At 32.0% G+C, this 25563-nt stretch overlaps 2 protein-coding genes across 7 annotated transcripts in view; one reads left to right on the top strand and one right to left on the bottom strand.

The window, feature by feature from the left end:
- Positions 1–414: 414 nt before the first annotated feature.
- The window catches only part of LOC126735887 (E3 ubiquitin-protein ligase RNF19A-like), a 60547-nt gene continuing 35398 nt past the window's right edge, over positions 415–25563 (bottom strand). For all 4 annotated transcript variants that reach the window (XM_050439985.1, XM_050439988.1, XM_050439987.1 and 1 more), the window contains exons 10-12: positions 5624–5896; positions 2930–3106; positions 415–1385 (exon numbers count right to left, since the gene is read on the bottom strand). In XM_050439985.1, the coding sequence (XP_050295942.1) occupies positions 783–1385; positions 2930–3106; positions 5624–5896 (1053 nt within the window). In that variant the 3' untranslated portion in view covers positions 415–782. The remainder of the gene's footprint in view (positions 1386–2929; positions 3107–5623; positions 5897–25563) is intronic.
- On the top strand, positions 14139–20858 carry LOC126735889 (uncharacterized). 3 transcript variants are annotated; one of them, XM_050439992.1, is made up of 7 exons: positions 14139–14295; positions 18278–18556; positions 18760–18886; positions 19363–19635; positions 19691–19969; positions 20027–20288; positions 20347–20858. In XM_050439992.1, exons 2-7 carry the CDS (start codon positions 18321–18323, stop codon positions 20463–20465), a joined length of 1296 nt encoding a protein of 431 aa, XP_050295949.1. In that variant the 5' UTR covers positions 14139–14295; positions 18278–18320; the 3' UTR covers positions 20466–20858. The 3 variants fall into 3 exon arrangements, with proteins under 3 accessions (XP_050295949.1, XP_050295950.1, XP_050295948.1); XM_050439993.1 differs by lacking the exon at positions 14139–14295 and adding an exon at positions 15063–15435; XM_050439991.1 differs by lacking the exon at positions 14139–14295 and adding an exon at positions 15065–15344 and having other exon boundaries at positions 20347–20857.

Raw genomic sequence — 25563 nt, 5'->3', positions numbered from 1 at the left:
CTTATACGTTGACGTCATGACTTGATTGCTCATATGACAATATGCCTTAAAGACGCTTAATAAAGATGACAGCGGAAATGACAAAACATATTACGATTTTGAGGATAAAAAGAAATGAACATACAACGGATTTATTGTATAATGCCTTACACAATATTGAAGTTTTTTTTTTAAAGCAAAATGAAAATCTTACATCAGTAATAAATAACCAACTTTTTGCGCTCAAATATATAATAATTTCTTCGTGATACGTATTTTACAATATGTAATGTTTCTGCTTACATATAGATAAAGTAATTAATGTTTCAATTAATATCTACAGATCAATACGCAGAGTTCTTTTTATCGAAGTTCTACTGTACGTATCTTTTCCTTTTTTATTTTCTAGGGACTGGTCTTTTTAAAATGACAAAATAAAGTACCATTATGTTTATTTGGATTCTTAATGATAATTACATGGTTGGTTATAGTAAAAATAATTTTTAAAAGATCACGAGATCCCGAACAAAGATTTGTAACGCTAAAGGTAAAATACAAGTTTTGAATCCTAATAAAAACATATTTAAAATATTATAAAAATATTGTATATAAATATCCAATAGAACTTATACATTAATAAAACAGCACGTTCGCGGCTTTAAAAAGACTAGCCTTAACAAAGCCTTTTGTAAAAATACCCAAACATAAATTAATGTTCAAGCCATACTATACAAAGGCTTAAAAATAAATATGAACCTTTACAACAAAATTACAATTCAGTCTTCCATTAAACGGGGGGTAAATTAAAGCTCGGTACTTTCATATTTAGAAGCGGAGACCGTTTTTATGGGACGAACAACCACGTTATTGGGCTCAGAAATTAACGGAACCGTGGAATTGTTTAAACTCTCATTAGAAAAATTCGTAACGGACGATTCGTCCAGTTTCATTTTTTCGTCGAGACTTACGGTCGATGATGCAGGTCTGAGCTGGCAAATAACAATATTTTTTGTCTCCTTTACCAACGAAACTGCCGTTTTATCTAAAGTTTCATTTGAAACCTCTATAATAGTTTGGTCATCTAAACTGTTTGCGTTCGGCTTACATTCGTTGATCGAATGGAAAAATTGAGATCGCAGAACCGAGGCTTGTGTGGATAATTTTCTAGACGATTTTCCGTCGTCCATATCTATGTAGATGCTATCGCTGGAAAGTGTATCTTGGGCGGGAGACGCTTTTCCCATGGCTGATTTCGAGCATCGGGCTCTAAAGCTACAGCTGCTACCAATGCTGGTTTTTTCTGCTTGGTTTGCGATTATGAAGCTGACGTTGTCATCGAAACGGACTCGTTCTGAGGTGCAGTCTTCGGTGGTCATGCAGCTGCACGAGTCACTTCCGTTGGCAGGCTGAAAAAACATATATTATTATTATTTTAATATATAAATGTGCATGTATGTGGCTATGTTCGCTAATAACTTAACAACCACAATACAGAAACGCGCGAAAATTCGCACAGTTATTAGTTTTTACCCCCGGAAGATTATAAGCATAGTTTTATTCGCAAGCTTGCTATCAATTGTGTAATGATAATTGGCTGTTCAACAATATAGAAGAGCTGATTCTGCTCACGGAGCGCCCGGAAAGCATTTAATACTAGATGCCGTCGTAATTACCATATAACTTTCACATTTTGACAAATCTGTCAAGTGTTAATTTGTTTGTTCACCCTGCACTCTCTTTTAGAGGAATGAATCTTTCACCTTTTACTAGATGTTAGATTTTAGCATCTTTCATCACGCGAGTGAACCTGCGGGTTTACGCTAGTTAATTATATTTAATTATCTACGATAATAGCAGTTCATGATAGGTTTGTTCCAAGCATATGCACCATTCACTGAATCATCCTGAAATCGCCTGGATCAGTTTGATACACATGCGCAAAGTTTGTACGGTTTCGTGTCGATACGAGAAATGTACATGCTTGGAACACATTTGTAAAGTTAGTATAACCTCAATCTAGCTTTGCCGGTCTGTTTGTTATCCCCCCTGGATTGTTTTGTTGACAGTGGGAAATACCTTGATTTTATCTTAACATTAAATTTAATTAACTTAAAACTCACACACAGTAAAACTTAAAAGTAAAGGATTTATATTTTACAAAATCAAAACAAATGTTTTTATAAATAACCTTTTTTAAACAGAACAGCTGATTGATCGATATCTCTCAAGCACCTACTGCGCAAGTCAGTCCTACAAGTTACAAACGGTTCCTTCTCTCCGAGATGTATCGAAATGTCCGTTCAGAAACCAATTTTTGAACGGTCCCAGATTCGCTTGGATCGCGTTCAGGATCGTTTAGTAAACGGTCATAGCCTTGTTCCTCAAAATTTGGCAAATGGCATATATCATTTGTAAACAGGTTTAAGCGAAGCATATAGTAAACTTTGATCTTCGTTTTCGTTTATTTACTAATGAATTTATTCTATTTGTCTGATACATACTGAATGTTTAGCGTGTAAATGCAGAAATTATACATTACTCGTAAATTGTTTTCGATGTTATAACGTAATCTAGATCTTTTATTCACCATTTATTGACTTGGTTATTAGGTTTTAAACATCAATGCGTCATTATGATGATTTAAGCTCTTTCTTTATTCTCGTAATCCGGTTTAATATCAATGCATTGTACTTAAAGATTATACTCAATGTTCATGCGACCTGCCATTCAATCCAATAAAACCCTTTTGAAATTAAATTTATATTATATTATAAAGTACATATTAGACTACTATATAAAATATACGAATCCGTACCTTGATGACAATTATAAAAATGTATGCGGCTTAAAAAATATGAATGAGTCTCAGGAATCATCCAGCAAATTCGACCAAATGTAAACCTATGATGATATACATAACATACAAGAAGAAAAACATATAAATATTTACCTTGTAGCTCAATATGGATCCCGCAAGGGCACGTATACTAGCCCCACCATCATCCAGCAAAATACTAGTATTTACTGATTCTGTTAAACTACTCAGGCTCAAACGCTGCGTGGATGTTAGATCTGCTTGAACTTCCAAACGATGAGCTGCTTGGTGCAGACTTCCAGCCAAGGCGACCTACAATTAAAATAATTCATTTTAAAATTTTGTTGCTAGAAATACAAAACATTTCAACACCCTTTATATCACTACTAGAATGTTCCTTAATATCTACAGATTAGGATCTCCCTGCTAAATAGGCCTTGTTATTCCTTTTTTATTTTTATTTATTTATTTATCAAGAAACGAGAAAACCTCATTAAAAATTTTATATGAACAATCTAAATAATTGTAGAAAATGGCAAATACAATTAACATACAAAATTCAAATAACAACAAATGTTATAATCTAACCTACATCTCGCTTCAACACATGCATAACATTTTAAATTTACTGAGTGAGCCTCTAAATGGATCGGAGATAAATATCGATTTAGAAGACTTAATGATCGATCCAATAGCTTCAAATACTTTATTTCTTCTCAATAGATGAGCTGGCACAATAAGAGCTACTTATTCCAACAAAGCTGGGCAGTCAATTAAATCATTAATAATGATTGAGAGTAGTTGAGATCTTACCAAAGAGCAGTATAAAATTATTAAAGATGAAAGTGAAAAATCAGGCGTTAGTTTGAGAGTTTTCATTGAATTGGATAATATAGAATTATAACAATCCCGAAAAAGTGATTTTGATGTCAAACAAAATTCCCAGATCCTTTGCTACATTTTCAGATACTTGCACTGCTCTATATCATTAACAAACAAACTGAAAAGGAGAGGTGCAGTATCCATCTTAAGAGACACCAGATGATACATTGATCATGGTATCGATATGCATTTTCCGACTTTAATCCATTGTCTGCGACCATTTCAAAGACAATTCACTAGAATCAATGGCTTTTAACTAGGCTAAAAGAACTCGATGATTTACTCTATCAAACGTCTTGGAGAAATCCGTGTATATGACGTCGACCTGATATCTACTCCCCAAGGCATTCAATAGAGCAATCTGATAAACCACCAGATTTGTGGACGTAGATCACCCCTTGACAAAGCCATGTTGATCATCAACAATAATTCTTTTACATAACCAACAAAGTTGATCACAAACTAATGCATCCAATAATTTTGATATAGCTGACTGTTTTGCAACTCTGTAATTACTCATGTCTTCTCTATCTGCCACCTTAAAAATTTAAACAATATAGCTCTCTTTCCAGATATATATTTGGAAACTCACCCTGCATAAGTGATTTGTTAAATATTAAACATAAAAGACTACTACTAATGCTATATATAAGTTTACATATTGTGGAATTCCATCTAGGCCGCAACGGAAGAGTTAAGAATATTTTGAAAAACCTCAGACGCCTCAATATATCTTATTGCAATATAATTTTTTTTGATAATCTCATAATCAGATGTCTGAGCATTATTATCGTGTACCTAAACAGAGCTAAAAAATAGCAAATAAATCAGACAATGATTGGCCATTATCAGCTGTTCTAACACCATAAAAAATGCATTCAGAGAGATCAAACGACCTTTTATGCTCAGTAACAAATCTTCAAAAATATTTTGTTCTATTTTATTCAAAGATAACCTATAAACACGATTAATTAGAACCTTGCAAATAGTACGCAGGTTGGAGAAATCAGCATAATCTGTCTGAGATCTGGAGAAAATTATTGGATTGGATAAATTGCATAAATGAATTGCATAAAAGATCTCTGAGCTACTTTTTGCTCAATAATGAGATTTCTGATTTCAGCACTAAAATAGAGCTCTTTGGGTATAAACAATGACAGTTCTTGGTAGATTATGTCATAGAACATCGACGACGCCTCTTCAATAGTTTAGTAAGTTAACATCTCTCTCCAATCAAAGTACCACAGAAAATAGATCGACAGATCATCCTAATGATTAATCCACGTTATCAAAAGCCTTGGCGAAATCCAGAAATTGCGACATAGCAACGTCAGTAGATTTTTAAACAAATAAAACCATAATAATTATTATAAAGATCTTAATACCGGTGTTAACCTTCCAAACCAATATTAATTTTTTATATACTATTTATATTTATTATTAAATAGCTTTTTATGGTATGAAATCCAAAAACATCGATAATAAAGATTTTTTTTTAAAAACACTATATTTTGTAAAGGATAAGAATCTTAAACAATTCGGCAGTATGCACGTCTAACTCTTTTGCTATTATTTACCAGGAGACCAAAGGTCTAATGAGTTTTATTTGAGAGTGGGTTACTACGGGAAGGTTATCGTAGCTATCAAATTTATAAATTTTATTACTGATTACTACTATTAGTTTTATCTGAAAAAAACATTATTTTCAACGTAGTCGTCATAGTCGTCAAGTTTTTCGATATCATTTGAAATTAAAGCTTCCATACTATTATGTTAATATGAAACGAATAAATTATAACTATAAATTAACTTAGGACATATAATACACAAAAAAATCTTCTGAATATATTTTATTAAAAAAGATGGCGCCATCTAGCGCTAATTTTATAGGTACTTCATGGTTGTTTTATGAAACCACGTGACCACTAAGAGTTAGGCAAGACTTACCGTACTGGCACTTTCCCTATCGGCATCTCTGTGACTTCCCGAAGCTAAACTGATGCTGGCCTCTCCAATGCTCGGATTGGCGGGTTCTTTAGTACTAGTCGCGTCTACGGATGTGGTATCTGGCGCGGGTGTCGGAGGCGGCTCCTCGGCAGTAAATCCTCCGCAACCGCCGCCTCTGCAGAGAGAAACGGGAACCACCCCGTAGACGTAGAATAGAAGTATTGGTACACCGATGCCCACGGCTAATCCGGCGAGTAGCGGTGAGATCATTACCTGTAAAAATGAATTGGTATTAATGAAATAGAGAAACGTTTTGAGCAAATACATTTTATTATTAACATTTCCAAGTTGCTTTAAACTCTACTGCAAATGTTCCAATCGAAACTAGGGATCAACTAATAAATCGGATAAATTTTTATTGTGACTAGATTAAAGAAAACCCTTAAATGATTCACTGCTCGATTGCAAACCTACAAAAGCGTGCACAAAAATGTAGAGAAATCGATGGTATGCATTTAAAAACGCGTTGAAATCCATCTCCTGCATTTTGCCCCTTTTTAAAACATTCCCGCAAAAACGAAAAAAAGTCCCGCCTTCATTGACATGTCTGTTATGAATTAGCACCATTTGTAGTTTTGTCCGTATCTAGGTTTTGAATTTATTCGTATTAGAGATAGTTTTCATTTGTTTTAAAGGCCAAACAGTAAACATTTTTATTCTTAGGTATAGCTTTAACGCACACATCGCTAAAAAGACGTGTATAGCAACTAAAGATTTTTTTTTGTACATAACCTTTTGTCCCATTCAACATAGTGGCATTTTTTTCTTCAAAAATGTATGTAGTTTTTAGGAAAAGAGTCAAAAAAACTCAATTTCAATGTACAGGGTATGTCACAATAAAAGGGCCCCTTTTGTGAATTGGCTGAATCCGGCCTTGATTTTTTGATACTTCCTAAACGTCAAAAAGTGTAGATGGCCGAAAGGTGTTTGTATGGAAAATTAAAAAAAAAATTGGCCAAGCCGTTTACGTACTATACGGTGAACAAGTTTTTATCAAAATACGAAAATTATCCTGTAAATTGGTAACAAAGCCGAAGTGATCAATTTAAAATATCCATTTCGTTAAACCCCAGGCATTCCTTATACTCCACATAAATATATCCAACAAAAGCAAAAATTAAGCAAACTTATAAACTGAGGTCACGAGAAATTATTTTTCCACGTTTCGAGATAAATTTGTAGATGTTCAGCTGTACAGGTCCAGATCTTAAAATCTTTTATTTCAATTTATTTTATGTATAAATCTATGGTTTTCGGTTTGAAGATTTTTATATTACAATTTGTTTATATTGTAATTTTGTCGAATTTAATTTTAAAAAATGCCTAGTAGCACTTTTTAAAAAATGAGCTAATAAAATTTGAGATCATAGGCGGTCATTATTGTTGTCATCATACTGAAAAATAAATGATATTACTGCTTGAAGAAATAATTTTGATATCAACCGAATAAAATAATTATTAAAGTCACGTTAACGCATACATACACTGAGAAATATCAATCGTTTAAATCAACAGTTTTAGGTTTGTCATTTTAAAAATGGTTAATTCAACAAAAAAAAACTTTTAAAAGAATCTATATTTGAACGTTAGTTTCGTTTAAAATTTAGTTGTTGAGTTAACATTTAAAACTTTCTTTTCATAAACTATAAGGCGTAAGCAGCCATTTGCCGCATATTTTCATTCAATATTTAAGACATAATTATTTCAAACAATAAGTCGTTTAAATTAACTTTTACTTGATATCAGATTAATGTTCCTTTATCTTTAAGCAAACTATTTTTACATATTGATTCAAATACTTGACTATCATTGTCTCAGCATTTTATTCAAATTAATATTGTCAAAATATTAAATTTGTTAATTTAATGCACATGTTTACATATTGATTTAATTATAACCTTTATCAAATCAACATTTAACAAATATTTAATAAAAAAAAATATATTTAATTTAAAAAATATTACATGAACCAGCAAGAAACACCGTTTTTACATACATCACATTTACCACATTTTACATACACCGTTTTACCGTATTACTTTTGCGCCAAAAAATATAATCTTACTGTTGCAAAGATTAAGAAAATTATTGTAATGCATACTTTCGTTTATATAGCTATACAGAATGTAAATTCTTGGCTTTTATCAAATGAAATAATAATAATTCTACCGTCAAATCCATCCTCAGGAATCCTGCCATATAAGCGTGAAAAAATTATGAAAATATTCCAGGTGGTTCCCAAGTTAGGGCCAAAAATGTCCGCCAAAGTATAAAAACCTGGATGTTGCAATATGAGTTTCAAAAACCTCAAATATGATTGCTCTTGGGCCTTGGCAGACAAAATTGCTTTTAACTCAAAAAGTTTTTGAGCTACAAGAATTCTTTACCTATGAAATTGTTTAGTTCATTGGACTTAACCTTTTTAAGAATATTCCAATTATTTCGTGAAAATATTGTCAAAGAAGTGACAATTAGTTAAGAAAATTTGTAAAAAGATTCCCCAACTAAAACTACCCTAACTACTAAAATCTTTAACCTAGAATCATGATTCTCCTCTCAAAATATCCTCAAGAATCCTGCTATATAAGCGTGAAAAAATTATGAAAATATACCAAGTGGTTCCCAAGTTATGGCCAAAAATGTCCGCGAAAGGATAAAAATCTGGATGTTGTAATATGCGGATCAAAAACCTCAAATATAACTGGTTTTGGAACTTCGAAGACAAAATTGCTTCTAACTCAAAAAATTTTTGAGCTACAAGAATTCTTCTGCTATGAACGCATTCGGTAAAAAATACCCTTTCATTGGCTTTAAACCTTTTGAAAATATTCCAATTATTTCGTGAAAATACTATCAAAAGAAGTGAAAATTAATCAAGCAAAGTTGCAAAAAAACGGCCCAACCAAAACTACCCTAGAAACGTATCATCCATTTTTCTCCAAGAGACCAAACAAAACAAAGCTAAGAACACAAAGTCACGGTCTCATCAAATCCTATAATTTTTTCAAAGCTACACGTGTTTCGCTCCTATCGGAGCATCATCAGGCCTAGACCTACACAGATCACATTACAACTATAACAACAAAAAAAATTTTTTTGTTATATGGATTTGATGAGACCGTGACTTTGTGTTCTTACCTTTGTTTCAAAACTACCCTAACTACTAAAATTGTTCACCTAAAATCACGTTTCTTCCCTCAAATTCATCCTCAGGAATCCTGCTTTATAAGCGTGAAAAAATTATGAAAATATTCCAAGTGGATCCCAAGTTATGGCCAAAGTATAAAAATCTGGATATTGCAATATGCGTTTCAAAAATCTCAAAAATTATTGCTCTTGGACCTTGGCAGACAAAACTGCCTTTAATTCAAAAATTAAATGTTAATCTAAGTGTTAATATTTGGTTTACTGAAGAGTTTCACACTGTTAAACAAATGGTTTTAACTTGACATTTGCTAATATTTCGACCAACATTTAAAATTCATTGAACGTATTTAACGTTTAAAAAGAGTTGATTTAAAAGTTAAAAGTTTCATTTGACGTGTTTTTTGTCTCAGAACTACTATATATGTATTGTAAATAGGCCTTGGCCTAAGCAAATAAATACAATTCTGGAATCCTGCCTGTCCAGCTTATTACTACTTTTTTTTAAACATTCAATGCTACAATATTGATTTTTCTTTTAACACAATTTATATAAACGTTACACGCGCTCACACTAATCCTCCACAACAAAGGAAAACGGTATAAACCAACAAAAGTTCTTTTCCGACGCGTCATGGCGAAATGGTTCTAAACGGGAACGAAAATTTATTTGAAACATCAAAAACTATTTATGCTCGGGGGATTCGCAAAGCCGACGTTTTGTATAAATTATTTACGGTGCATACGGTGGTGAACTTTGATATACTGAAAATACATAATATATTCATGCACCAGAGGAATGCACTTCAGTTTCATTACGAATGTTGTTTTTGATTAAAGGTGGTAATAAGATCATTGCAAAAGGCAAACTGATTAACCAAAATTGAGATAAGCGGTAATTAGAAGCTTTGAATTAAAATACAATTATCATATAATATAATACTATTATCATTGGACAATTCAACTGATGAGTATGTAAGATCAATACTTATAAAAACAGCTGAAAAGATGCAAAAATGTGATGATGGATTCGAAACGTATAAAATTTATTTATTCTATTCTTTCGAAAAAGTATCCTAAAATAGAATAACCTGGATGTCTTAATATACACGACCGGCCAACTCAGGTCTTGAGTGCCGAAAAAGAATAAAAGACCGAAACGTGTGGCGTATTGCATATCTCATTTCAGAGGTAAACACAAGTAGAGAATCGGGCACACATTTTCTCTTTTAAACTGAAGGATTTGCCTATGAATAATTTCTGGTACATGTTAATGCATGCAGGGTATATCGTCACCTAATAAAAAATTGGCCGATCGTCTATACTTCTTTCTGAAACAGCTCTAAAATTATACAATAAAAGTTATGTAAATGGTGCGAGATCTGAGTATCATCAGCAAAAAAATAATTATATTCGCCCTTCAGCTACCCTTTAAAAAATCATTTATATAAATTGTAAATTAAAGTGGTTCCAGAACTATTTCTTGCAACTGTCAGAACACCACTCTTCACCTCGACTACTATAACATTTTAATAATATAAACGTTCTAATGCCAACATGGCCTGATTTTCTTACAAGTTTATTCCGTATCAAATGCCTTTGCCAAGTCAATAAATACGCCAGGATACGGCAGTTATTGAATTTTTAGTACATTCCAGTGTCTTAAATCCAAACGTTTTATTTAAAAGTATGTTATCCTTTTGAAAAAATCAGTTTAAACTCTTTTAATATTATATTTATTAACCTTTTCAAATACTGTTGAAATCATAAATAGATCGATATCGATACTTTGTTTTATTTCTTTCTTTGGTATTCTTCCCTGATATCCGTTCAACCCTTCGACATTATATAGAATCAACCCTGAACTAAAATCACCTATCGGCCGAAGAATAAATTGAATAGAATTCGAGTCCCGACACTTATAAAACATTCAATTATCATCCCGTTCCTTTTTGATATCCTACACACGCCTTTGTATTTCCACCTGATTTTGTTGGACCGAGAGTCGCGCAAATAAACAACGTACGAGACGAAGGGCGTGGTAAGAGTGCGAGAAAAGGGTGTCTTTTTTTTCTCGAAACCGGCATCAAAACGCCGTTTCTGTCGGAAGCACCACTTGGATAAGGATGAGGGAATGGGTTAATTAGTTTACGGTTAAAACGGTCTTAATTCCCGTTTACGGTGCGGTAAAAAGTTTGCGAAACTCGACGACATTGTTAAAGTAATTTTACGAGTGCCCTCTCAAATGTTAACGAGGGCTGCAGGGGATTTAATTTATTTTAAGAGGGATGCCTTAAAAAAAATAGCCGGCAGTTTGATGTGTTTTTTAGCAGTTTTGTTAGATAATGAGTAAGGCCCAATTTTGTTGAATGAATCTTGGTGTCCTTTATTCTTCAGAAACTGGTTCACACATTTGAATAACTTTGAGTAAAATTTTTTATCTGTAAAAACCACCTAAGATGACGTTCAATTAGAACTCATAAATATTGAATTGACTTAGTTGCTGCAACGTTTACACTATCAGATAATAAATCAAATCAGTTTTTCTTGCATTCAAGGGTATTTAAATCATACTATTGATTTATTTTCAACAAATTGAAAAATGTCATCTGCAAACTTTCGCTTAAACCTATTTTACGCGAATCCAGGTCAAAAATATTATTTTCTTATGAAATAAGGGGCACAGGACTGCACTGAGGTACCTTGAGGCATACCTAAGGCAAGTTTTATCTATCTGATAAATAGCTTTTTCTTATCTTTATCTTCGCTAATTAATAATAAGTTAAAACTAACGAATTTTCTAAATAAATTTACTAATGATGATACTAATAGTAAATAATTATACAGTGTGTATCAGCCACATGGAATCTATAAAATAAGAAAAATGATATTGACAATTAAAATATCTATCGACATGTCTGAGGGTTTTTTCGAGTATATTCCTTATGTATTTATTATGGAATTTATTCCATTTGGCTGATAAACACTGTATATAAGCAAGCAAACACGTTATCGTCCTTATGATCTGCCTCTAATTCTAATTAGAGAATCTAAGATGTATCGTGTATGGTACTTAGGAGATATATATACAAAGCTAAATATGAGAGACGAATTATTATAAGCCTGCTATTACAAAATTAATTCCAACAGCTAAGACGAGTATAACATTCAAGTATTAAAATAATACCCTTTCCCAATAGAAGGTTCGAATATATTATGCATATATGTATATCTGTTGGTGATCTATTTAACTTTTACTGCTACTACTGAAGAAAAATAATAGTTTTTTAATAACATTAAGAACTTCAGTTATAAGAGTTTTAATGAATTTTAATCAAATCATCAGCAAAAAGTCTATATTGAATGTGATAAGAAAAATAGACTTACATTCAAAATAATGTAAAAAAATGAAAAAAGTTTTCAGAACAGAAAATAAGAAGCCGACCCCGGTGGCACCGTATACAAATGTTCAGGATGTGATCGTGTGGTCTCAGGTTCGAATCCTGGCATGGGCATGGCTGTTTGTGTTTATCTATACAAAAAATTAAAATACACAAAGCTAATCAGGTTTGAGTTAAATCAAAGAATGCAACGATGAGATGATATTGTAACAAATATTATTAATATTTGAATACAGCGAAGGTAATTTTTCTTGCAAATGGATTCTTCGTTTAATTGAAAAGAATAGAAAGTTTATAAATACCATATTATGGGCTGATGAATCGTATTTTACTCGTTTTAATGTTTATCTTGTAATTTTTAATAATTTACCTATTTGGACCCTAATTCTTACCAGAACAGGCATTCTAATGGCAGAGAATGCCAATATGTGGGAAAATGTTCCACTAGACTCAAGATTAGCTGCTTAGCTTCAACTTATTCCGCTAAAATCAAGATTAGCTCCTTGGTTCATTGAAATATTATCCTTCACAGAAATGTTAGGAATTGGTTCGATGACAATTTTCCAGAAAGATGGATCGTACGTAATGGGCCTCTCCGATATTACCCCTTTAGACTTCTTCATATAGGGGTTTTTGCAAGAAATCGTATATGCGACGCCTGTAAACTCAAAGAAATAACTTATTACCCGCATTCACAATGCTTGCGAGGAATTAAGAAATTAAAATTTAGCTGCTGCTATCGGATCTATAAAACGTCATTGTGAATTATGTGTTCAGCAAAAGTACATATTTCGTTCATAAAGATAGTCTTATTATTATGTACCATATCAAATGTTAGTGATTTCTTGATGCATGAGAAAGTGCTTTAATTTTTTACTCGGAAACGGTGCCTCATACGTAAAAAAATGACGAACACGAATATGCTCCAAATTAAATGAGGATTCAACAAATTTTTTTGAAAAAATCAGTGGCATATCATTTTTTTGTCTAAAAATATTCAGTATCAATGCAGTAGTACGGACGCCACTAATAGAATTAAACAAAATATATTTTTTGCAAAAAGTGCTTCTTGATGCTTAAAATGTGTGTCCCAAATTTAATAGAAATATTCCAAGCAATGTAAAAGTTATAAATATTTTTTTTCTTATTTTAACACTCTGTATCTCGGAAAGGAAGCATTTATCAACATATGCTTATATGACAAACTTTATAGGGCTTATTCTTAACGTAGAATATGTTGCTAAAATTTATTGGTTAAGATTTAGACCACCCTGTATACATACATAAGCCTCCAACATCTGAATATTAGTCCGATAAAGATTTTTACAAGTGGACTAAAAAAAAAAATTGGTTATGAAAATTCTGAAACATCCAGACTATTCCTCTCAGAACAAAGAAAATAAATTATTGGATTATATGGTCTCGTAAAATAACAAATATGATCAGAAGAGTGACAGAAAAATCCAAATGGTGGAAGATAGAGTTAGCTATATGAAATAATCTAAATATTTTAATAAAATCCAAAAATGATCCTTTATTTGAACCTTAGAACATTGAAAGGCTTGAATTAGTAAACCACAACTTTGTTTGAGTTCAACATGTGTACAGGGGCAAGGGGGGGGGGGGGGTGTTTTGTTTACAAACATATTCATCGATTCTCTGTTGTCAAGCTTACACACATTTTCAAAAGAGGAAATTTTAGGCTATATATCAACACTTATAATAATGTTAATTTAACTTATTGATGTCGGATTTTGGATTGAAAATAAAAAGTAGAAATAGATATATGTTATTCTAAGCGCAAAAATCATTTCAAACCAAAAAAAAAATTAACATTCTTATTCCTAATAATTTGAAATGGCAATATCGCAGGCAATAGCTGATGTCATCGTCCGAAATGTCATCTTGACAAACGACTTTGTGTTAACATTCGGCATTTGTGAAGTTCTGTGTTTTTTGGTTTGTTTCTGGTTGAAAAAGTTTTTTTGAACTGTTACGATTGTAAAAAATTGATGCCGTTTGTGCCGCACTATGGCAAAAAGGCGATTCAAGAAGATCTTTTCACAAGTAAATATCGATATTGTCAGAACATCATATCAAGGGACAACCGTCTTTATAAACGTAGAATAATAAAAACTTATTAAGAAATCTATAATAATTATAAAATATATAATTTCCTTAAAAATGCTTTTTGTTAGATAAGTCTCGACACTAATGAAGTACGTTATTTTTCACCTGTCAAAATAAGTGTACAATTTTTATGATATTATCTGTTTTTTTTTGCAATTTCTACACAAGCATTTGGCATCATTGCATCAGAAATGCTGCGAGCAAACAAACTGCTCATAGTTCCACGGCAATGCTAATTCTAGCCTTTCAGTGTTCTAAGATTTGAACACCTCTTATAAAAAAAATATTCCTACAAATGCGCAACTAAAAATATCAATCGGCGGGTTCGAGTGTTTTTAACGCGCCCTCATTTAAATTATGATTGAACTTATTTTTATATCTGCTGTTTGCTAAGTGAATTATTTCCATAATTAGGCTACTCATTATATTAAGCTCAAAACAGTAATTAAAAAGCCTTAAAACCTTCATTATAATTGCTTAAAATCTGTCTAGCCAGGCTTATCCCTTTATCAATGTTTAACAAAAGCAATATATATAATCTAATAAATAATGAGCTCGAGGCAGATACATAACATCACCCTTAATTAATATGTTCATCCTGTTATCGTACAAAGCAAAAGACAACTCCCCAATAATCAGTATTCCCCCAAGCCATTATCGGCCCTGACTGCCGTGAGATTTTCATCTCCCTACGCGCCTATGCAGGGCTGCAGTAAGAGTTCAACCTTTGGCCATATTGCGCGCGCGATCCGAATCAGACGACGTGTGCTGCTGGTCTCTCTCTCCAGTCTGGCTTTTTTCATTTTTTTTTGCTAATAGGTTAACATCGGAATATCCAGAACGGAGAGAATATCCGAAAGCGCTAAACAGTCGCAGTTTGGTCGTGCCTGGCGTAGCAACAGCAGGAGAATCAACCGGAGGTTTCAATCGCGCGCGCGTTTTCTAGAGGAAGGGCTGCCAGTTCAGTTCACTTTCCTGCTTTTGCGGTAGGGCGTTGCATTTTTTTTTCGGTTGTATAAAGTATATTTTGAAAGGGGTATTGGATCGAATATTTAGTGTTGTTTGGGTAAATTAAAGGTAACATTTTAAAGCGGTTTAAACAAGATGTAAGACGGTTTTGTCTGGACATGGGCAGGTAGAAAGCGAAAGCCATGACCCAGATTCCTGCCATAAATTTGTTTTTTTTAACTTCTGTTTGTAAATATATTGGTTTTTTGTTTCGTAATTTATTTTTTTTTATTTATAAGTAAATTCGGATATTTGTGAGTTTCTAGACCATTTTTGCTTTTAATTTTTAATTTTAATTTATGAGTTTTTCTTTCAAAAAAAGATAGTTACCTAAGTTTCTAAAAAAAGCTCTTTTTAATAACTACACCAATATAAAGGAAACCTTAATATAATTGATAACACAGTGATTAAAACTGTCATGCAAAAAGTATTGAAACTGCTAAGCAAAACCATTAACGACAAAGTTAATTAATAAAGTTATTAACTTTATTAATATTTTTAAAAGTTTCTTGCACAAAAATCATAGATTCAGCAGTTACCCAAGTTATACAGTTTCTAGATAATATGTCACTAATGTAGGATATTTTTTTGCTTGGAAATTGGCACTTAAAAAACAAAAGCCATGACCCAGATTCCCGCCATAAATTGTTTTTTTTTTAATTTATTTATTATCGCTATTGTGTTACGGGTTATTAATTAAAATTTTGTGATATCTAATTATATTATTTTTTGAGTTTTTTGAGGTAAGTTCCACTTAATGAATTTTATTTCAAAAGTGAACATTTTTTTGATAGCTACACCAATACATAGAAAACTTCAAAATCTAATAAAAAAAAACGGTTGCAAAAATTTGAAGATTTTTCCAGTTTTAATACAATCTGTCAAAAATGTCTAAATAATAAAAAAATACATTAGAAGCTCTTGGACTATAAATGTCAAACTAAGTCAGTTAGCCAGAGAAATGTCCTGGTAAAGCGAGCTAGTACACTTTTTAAAAAATTAAAAAAATATATACGGAAATCCATAGATAAGGAAATGTTCTAAAATTCCTGACAACGCCCTTATAGCGTTTTTTTTAAATCCTATCATGCTCAGAACTGGATCACAAGGAAATGGTTACTTCTTGTATTACTGTAAAAATAATCCCAAATAACCAACTATTCTTGTGGAAAAATGGTATGAAATCATACTCAATAAAAAATAAGAAATTTGATAAATGATTTAATAATATTAACATAAATACAATAATCAAAAAGATAGTAAAAAAAGATATTTTCTGGCTTTTCTCGAAAATGTATATTCTATAGAATATTAGTTCCTATTGTAGACCAGGATACTGGAGGATACTACACTCGTACTAATTTAAGAAATATGTATAAGAAATTTTAATCAATTATACAGGATTGGTATAAGTAGGTCAACTAAGATCAAATAGAATAATTTTGAATATATGAGTAATTAATGTCCATTGACAATTTCAATAAAATAACAATGTGGTCGTGGGGAAATATTTTTAGGTATTTTAGTCCAAAAGTTTCAAAACCATTAAAGACTGTAACTTCTTAGGTAGGGTAAAAATTATTAAAATACATTAAATAAAAATGGGAATAATGAAAATATTAAGTAAAAGTGAAATGGTCTGGCATTTATAGGGGAATGGATAGCCATCTGATATTCTGGTCTAAAACTACTACTTGTTTAAGCAATCGTAAAAATAAATAACGACATTGAAAAAAAAATCTATTAAATAAAAGAACCCATGAAATCTGTTACAAATTTCAATATCTTCCCTTTTTGCACAAATTAGACACTGTGACTGTTTTTTTGTTAAATAACAAACAAATTCTAAAATTTCAAGTATATATTTTTTTATTTTACTATTATATATACTTTCTTTAATTTTATCTTTATCAACTTTAATTTGTCCTAAAAATGGCAAATTATTTGTTTCTTTGCCCGTCAAATTCCACGAAATCTTATAATATATAGTTTTTATACCAGTTCACTATGTCAAATGCTTTTTGCAGGTTAATAAACTATATGATTAATTAGTTAAGTCACGTTTTTTTTCTTCTGAAAGTTGAAGTTAACTTTATCGGGTGGATTGGGTATCAGTTAAAGTTAACTTTATAAAAAATCCTGGTTCTTGACATATATTCTGTCAATAATTTTGAATATAACGTAACACTGAAAAAGCTTCTATTCCTCGACATATAGATGGCGGTAAAAAACCGAAATTATCTACTCGAGACTACCGGACTGTCAAGCATCTGATATGTCATATAAAATGCCGCCATTTTTTATAGTTCTTTAGCTGGTAGAGGCCTTCTTTCTAGAAGTATATCTACGGCCAAGCCAAAATAAAAACACGAAAAAATCATCTTTTGACAGTAACACATGGCCCTAATAACGACTCAAAGAGTCAAAGTCATTCTATTGCTAAGGGTAACTTGATGGTTAAAGTTAAAGTTTTGAAAAATATTTATAATACTGGCCCTTTAAATTTTGCCATCACTACTTGTAATTTCTGTTGAAAAAATAATTGAACATAAGTCACATACTTAGAACTCCCTTTTGCCTTTTTCAGATTTGTTTTTTGCCTATTACTTTAGAAGTTTCTTGCATAACTTATTTTTAGCTTTTGTAAACTTCCTCTTAATAAATGATTTTCTTTGTTTTAGGTATTATCTCTTTTCTGTTTATTTATAAAATTAATAAATTATTAAAAGTGTTTGTTTTGTTCTTTTTAGAGATGATAGATTAATTGTTCTTATCTTTATTTTTCTCCAATAATTTTGATCATCAACTTGCTCTCCTTTTTTTACACAGCCTGTAATGCAATGTCTAACAGCTTTTTTTAATTTCACTTCCACGTAAAACTTAAAAAAAAAAGTAAACCAATTGTTCACAGACTGAACTACTTTAAATAAGCCGAAATTGAGTACTATGACAGTATGACCACAAAGTCCACAATGTCAGACAGCGAAGATGACTGCAGTGACAACACAAGCGGCGTGGCTGATTGGCCGGTGACTGAAGAGTGGCTCCTGGCAGTCCTAAAGGAACACCACAAGGACCTTTCCGAATCAGCCGCCATTACAATCATAGAATTCACCGTTAAACCCGGATGTGAAACTGGAGAATGTGTGCTCTCGGATATTCTGGCTGTTATCGTTACGTATTGTATACGGTAAGTTTGATCACAAATCATTATAAGGGTACAGACATCGATGAAAACATTATAAATATATAAATTAGACTTTCTGGCATTTCCACATCATAAATTACTGAACAAACCCATCTTCTAAGAACTTAAGACAATAAATTTCTAAATCCCCTATCGTTTTTGTTTACCCAAACACAATCATTTATTATCGGGCATCTCTATTTCAGAGGGGATCCCGAGGGAGCGAACCATAACCTCAATTTTATCATCAAGTTATTGCCGCAGGATCCATTTAGTAGATTTTTTGTGACCGAGGCTCAATTCGATTTAAGGGAAATCAAATTTTATACTCAGGTAAAGTATCGGATTTTGGGATTTTATTTGAATTATTAAATTTAACCAAAAAGTCAATGTTTGGGATTTGATAAGAGACTTATAGAGTATTATTAAATATTTATTAAATAATCATTTCGTTATGACTAATTCTTTGATAAGTTTAATTAGTTAATGGATAGGGACTGGATAAATATGAAATATTGCCCTATCTCGCTTAATGGCTCATGATAACGTTAGTTAATTAATCAAACACATAATAATAATTGACATTAAAAAAACACTAAATCAATAACCGTTGAATCACCGGCACGTTTAGCAACACAAATAAAACCTAGCTTCGCTTCAAATTTCAAAACAAGGATAAATTGTTAAATAATCAATCAAACACGTCATACACTCCTACTTTTGAATTGACTGTTAATGGTGAACCGTGTGCTATTAATCGCAAAATTGATAGGTGGTGTTAAAGAAAACATTTCTTCGCCATTTTCAAGGTTGTTCCAGACTTGGAAATCTTCAAGAACCAAGTCTGTCAAGAGGACTCTGAGACTGATCTCATACTGCCCATCCCAAAATGTTACTACGCTCACTACAGTCCTGGAGAAACTGAGCCTGAACCGATTCCCCCTTCATCCGTCCTGGTCCTTGAAAACATTAAACCCAACGGGTATCAGTCTGTGGATTTTTCCACTGGACTAGATCTGAGACAAGCTAAGGCTGCCATGGAAGCTATTGCAAAGGTCCATGCTTTATCATTATGTTTAAAGGTCAGTGAAAGATATTTATTTGTTTCAGTTGGCCCCATATCATCTTAGTTTTTAGGTTACAGAGGGTCAAGTTTTATCAGAAAAATACCCCTTTCTGTTCCAAACATCTCAGGCATCAGATTCCTATCAGCAGCTGGTAGAAAGGGGCCTCCCTCAGCTTTTTGAGTTTCTAGAAAGTAAAGATGAACTCAAGGATATCTTAAATATGCTTAACGATCTTAGACCACATACCAAAGAAATTATTGAGAGCTTACTGGGAGCTGAAGAACCGATGGCATTGATTACTCATACGGATTTTTGGTGTAATAATTTAATGTTCAAGGAAAATCAAGGGGTAAGTTTGAACCCCCAAAAAAAAAACAATAATACTCTCAACACAATAATTATTTAGAATTGCCAGTGTGCCATCTTAGACTGGCAAATGGTGACCTATAGTAGACCAACAAACGATCTGGCTCTGCTATTGGTTAGTTCCGTGTCAGCTGACCTAAGGAGGGAACATACAGATGAACTGCTGGACGTCTATTGGGTAAAATTGGTAGAAAACTGTAAAAAGCTCAAAGTTGACATCGAGGAAATGTTGAATTATGACCGTAAGAAACTCGGAGAAGATTTTAGAAAAGGGCAACTTCTAGCACTACTATTATGTATAGGTCAGTAAGATAGTTAGTTTTTAAAGTATGTATAGTAACTTTTAGTTTTTTTTTGTAGGTTCGGTTGACTTGGCCTTAGGGAATGCCCAAATGGAAGAACGGTTGGTAGCACTGCTCAAAGATTTATATAAAGAGGACCTCCTTAGTATCGCAGTAGCACGAAACGAACAGAAATAAAAGAGCAAAAACGTGGACTTTCTGTGTGATAAAACGCTGTGAATGAATAGATGGCCAGTGTCCTTAGATATTACTGATTTAGTATTAAAGTGCATCGATATAATTACGCCTTGTAGGTTTAGTGTGATCACTTTTAGAAAAGCTTTATTTGTTCTTTTTTTGGAAGGTTTGATGGTGTTATTGCTAGGAAAAAAACTAAAAGAAATAGGCCCTATTCTCTCACGATAAGCTGTAATTTAATGTTGCCAATTATATTATCATGTCCTCAGATAAATAAAATATAAATATGTGCCAAAATTAAATTATATCAACAATGTCACGCACAATTACTACCCTGACATTATTCCTGTAAAATAAAATGTATTACCATGAAACATGTGTTTTTATTTAAGTTAGATACGCGGTAAAAAAGTTACATAGGATCTTTTGAGTTATAAAAAAAACTCGAGCGGGGGTGTGAGAAAAAAATGCGTCAAGTTCAGTTCAATAACTGTGTTAGGTTAATTGGCAATTTAGGTGACATGATTCACTTCGTGTCTCATAATGGGTGAATGAAAGCGTAATGAGGTGAACCTTGTAAACATAATTAAAACAAGCGAACGGAGGCTTTAAATAAAGTATAAATTGCTCTTGTTCCACCAATATTTGAAAGGAAAAAAGAAAAATACTTTAAAAGCTGTAAATATGAAAAGAAGAAACATACGAAACAAATTAATACCGCTTTGTCAAATCCAATAATAACGCTCTCATTACGGAATTTAATATTTGTTTTGTTTGCGATGAGCAATTTAAATTAAAAAGGGTTACATCGGCGGAAGGAAATCGATAAATCCAATTTGACACACTTCTATAAACGCGTCTACAATAAAGAAAATAACAGAAGGCTTTGCGTTTTTTGTTCTATATGAAAAGGCCTTGTCCAATCGAGTTAATTGTCTAAGTAGAACTTAACGACTGCTATTAATGTTATTAAGAAAACTTTTATTATTAGGTTTATTTCATGTGAATTTGATGGCTTAATTGGAAAAACGTGATGACATAAACAGACATTTTTTAACAGTAGAATAGGCATTGTTTCCCTTTCAGTTTAGAATAAAGGGGAAAGTTGTCCAAGTATTATTTATGAAATTGTATTTTTCTGGACTAATTTACCCGATTACACAGTAAAAATAATTTTAATTATGACACTGGACATACGTTACTTTTACACTTTACCAGTCTTAATTTTAGTTTCTTTAAGATTTAGCTTGTGAAGGATTTTTTCATATCGTTAAACGCGTTTCGTGCTTTTTCAATTCGTGTTTTCATTTCTGTTGACTTTCTGTTGTGTATATGCTTTGCATGAGTCTTTGGAGCTCGTTACAGTTATTTGTGATAATGACTATATTATCAGCATTTCGGATACTATTGATTATCTCTTCGTTTTAACTTACTATCCCTGAAACTTCACCCTCTGCATCTCAGCTTCTCTGAAGATTTTTTCAGAAGAGAAGAGAATTTATACACCCTTTCTAATATTTATCTTCTCACTGTGTAAGTTGTCCATCTTTATCTCACCACTTTGGTTTCAATAGAAACTGGTTATTATGCGCAGATCCTTTCTTGCAATCAATATGCATCTTCCTGAACAGTTCCATGAGTTTATAAGTTTGACATTATCCAACGTCTTGGAGAAGTTGATGAAGCACAAGTGGACGTCTTTGCGCATGTCTCTGCATCTTTGAATTATAAGTTGCAGACCGAAAATCGGTTTTCTTGTGCCCAGCGAGCTTCAAGTCGTCTGATATAAGGTTTCTGTCTGCAGACATTATTCTCGGGTAGGGATTGCCGGTTTTCCTTTTAGCTGTTAACTCTTCACCGCATTTCTCCTTCAGCCAGCGTTCCTTCGCTTCCTTTATTTTTGCTTTTATATTACAAATTGTTTCTTGGTACTTCATTTGATTTTTGCATGTATGTTTTCTTTCCTTCACCATATCGCGGATTTCATTCGTTATCCATTCCTTCTTTATATGTAACAGATGATTCTGTAACAGAAGTGTCTTGTTTGTCAGTTCAGCAGCTCCTGTTATTTCCTTGCATTTAGAAATTAAGTCCATTGCGGGTTCACTTACGTTTCCGATGGTTTTAAGGATTCCCGTACTTGTTGTTTAATGTTAGGATACTTTAATTTCCTCATGTTTAGTTTGGTGTTGTAGTTTTCCTTCTCTACCTTTTAGTTTGATTACCAGCTTACCTACCACTGGGCCATGATCCGATTGAGCGTCAACTTGGGATAGGTTTTCACTGATGTGATTGAGTTTCTAAATCTTTCTGGTATGGTGATGAAGTCGATCTGATTTCTTACCTTTGTTTCTTTCAAGTCTGATGGCGACTTCCAGGTGTAAAGTCTGCGAAAGGGGGACGGGCAGTTCGAAAAAAGTATTACTTATATCAATAGTTTTTGTTCCTGACAGAAACATATGAGAAGCTCTTCTCTCTGATTTTTAGTACCCAATCAGTATCCCCCATAATTGACACTTACCTCTACCGACTTATTTATGTCGCCCATTATTAATGTCACTAATCACTTATGTCTAGTTTAATAATTTGACCTACACAATCGGTTTCTACTAGATCATCGATGATTTAAAATTTTAGAATTTCAAGATCAAACGATTTTTAGATTTTTTTTAGTACTTTAAAAAAGCTTGCCTTAAATCTATTATATTAAAATAAAAAAATTTAAATTGGGTTTGGGTTGGGTTGGAGGCACACCAGCCAAACCCAAAGGCACATTTTTAGAGCACTTTTAAATTTGCTATATCAGGGACCGTTACCGCAAATGCAGGATCGTTGCCGTTTTTAACATTTAATATAAACAGTTAGTGTGTGTTGACATAAAGATTTTATATCAATAATATGAACATGGAATAATAGGAAATTTACTTACAAAAAATTCCATGCAAAAACCAGAATCTATCACTGATTTATGTTAATAACTGACAACTTTTACGTAATTTTTTCAGGTATAGTAACGCTGCCCAATATATTTGAAAAAATCGACGTATTGGAGAAGGAGAATTTTCGCATTGCAATATTTGGAAAATGACTTAATTTAAAACACAGTTTTTTTGTTTAATTAGTAAGATGGTTTATCGAAAAAAAGTTATAACTTTTTATTTCAACACTACTGTATTTCATTTCTATACGACGTAGTGTGCACAATTACATTAAAAACAACATCATCTTATTATCATTCTTTATGATACCTCATACTGAGAAGACTGAATGAGAATGAAAATTGAATTTTTCTACTTTATTTTTACGGTTATTATAATCAAAATCTTTTGTCAGCGTGAATTAAATTTATAACTAGTGTACTCTGATGATTGTTAGTTAATAAATAATTTTGAATTTTAATTATATATAACATTCGTTTTTTGGTTACTCACACAGGTACCTGGTTTAACACAGGTAATTTAATTTTTTTCCAGAACTGATCTTAAATTCCTGGAAGATATTATTTTTCTTATTGGGTTGCATTGGAAAAAAACAGAGAAATTAATTCAACGGTCTGGGTAAAAATAATTTATTTATACCAGGCAGTTAAGGTAAATGTCAATTTTTTCAAGAACTAAACTCAAATTCCTCGAATACAGCATAATTAATTAAATTATTCCACGCAGTTGATGTCAGTGTCAAAGGCACGGAAGACTTTTTTTAAAGCAGGACCATTAACTCAACTGCCTGGAAAAAAAATATTAATTTATTCCAAGCAATTAAAGGAATTATAATCTTTTCAATAAACAAAAATTAACTCAACTACCTGGACTAAAAACAAAATCTATTAATATCGGCCAAGCAGTTGAGGTAAATATTATTTTTTTTCAAAAGCTGTACTGAAATTCCTGGAAGAAAGCGTAATGAATTAAGTTCCTCCAGGCAGTTGATGTTAGTCTCAAAGGCCTGGAAAAATTTTTGTTTATTAAGTTACATTAAAAAAATCAGGAAAATTAATTCAACTGTCTGGAAAAAAAAGTAATTTATTCCAGGCAGTTAATGGAATTTTCGTCTTTTCGTGGAACAAAAATTGACTTAACTGCCTGGAATAAAACAAAATCTATTAATTTCGTCCAGACTGATTATGTAAATGTTAAACAAGAATCTCAAATGTAAAATAAATATTTTTAAATATAAAACAAATTCAGTATGAAAAATAGATTTACATTTTAAACTTGTAAATGTATGGTTCGACAATAGATGTAGAGTTTCAAGCAATAATGTATTTTCCACCTATTGTTGTGGAATCGATGTACGGAGAAAAGTTGCTTACATTTCCACTGATTCGCTTACGTTACTGCGAAGATTTTCACATTCAATTTTGGGCATTACCAGTTAAACAGAAAATCACATAAATTTATCTTGAACACACGATTTACAGAAAACTGGATCAAGGAAAGTGGAAGACTTACAAGGCGCCCTAACGGATTAAGGTCAATTTGTAATGATTTTCTTTTAGTAGAATTTTTATGAATTCTGAAATGCTTGTCCGCTGTACTGTAAATATTTTAAATTTAATCTCATAAACATTAAACTAGATAAAATTCATGAATTAAGGCATTTATTAAAAATTTCTATTCTAACAGCACAAAATGCGTTATTTTGTATTAAACTCAGATTTTAGTTACAAGCCGACGACCATATTATAGAAACTGCTGGTATTAATAATTTTGGTTTATTTTTTAAGACCGTACGTGTTGGCGTTACAACAGTAGGAAAGTGTAAAATAAAAATTAAAAAAAAAATTTAACTAAATTGATATGACTTTAAAACCATCTTGACGTACTCAAAATAACAAAATTAGTTTATGACCACAATTTTTATTTCTTTTGGCACAGAAAATACCACATTTTTTATTGAAAGGTGTTGCATAACACAGGAGTTACTAAAAGTATGTCATAACATGTATGTGCTCAGCTGGTATCACTAATAAACCTAAATCGGTGATTTTGTAAATTTTCTTAGAAAAAGTGGTCAGTGTATATTATAATTCCTTAACGTCTACTACAACGAGCCAATGTTCCGCCTTGATTAAAATTTAACTCCATAATATGCTCAG

Source organism: Anthonomus grandis, chromosome 5 (assembly GCF_022605725.1).
Source record: "Anthonomus grandis grandis chromosome 5, icAntGran1.3, whole genome shotgun sequence".
Taxonomy (NCBI): Eukaryota; Metazoa; Arthropoda; class Insecta; order Coleoptera; family Curculionidae; genus Anthonomus; species Anthonomus grandis.
The sequence above is the reverse complement of the archived record's forward strand: the minus strand, read 5'-3'. Positions and strand labels throughout refer to the sequence as shown.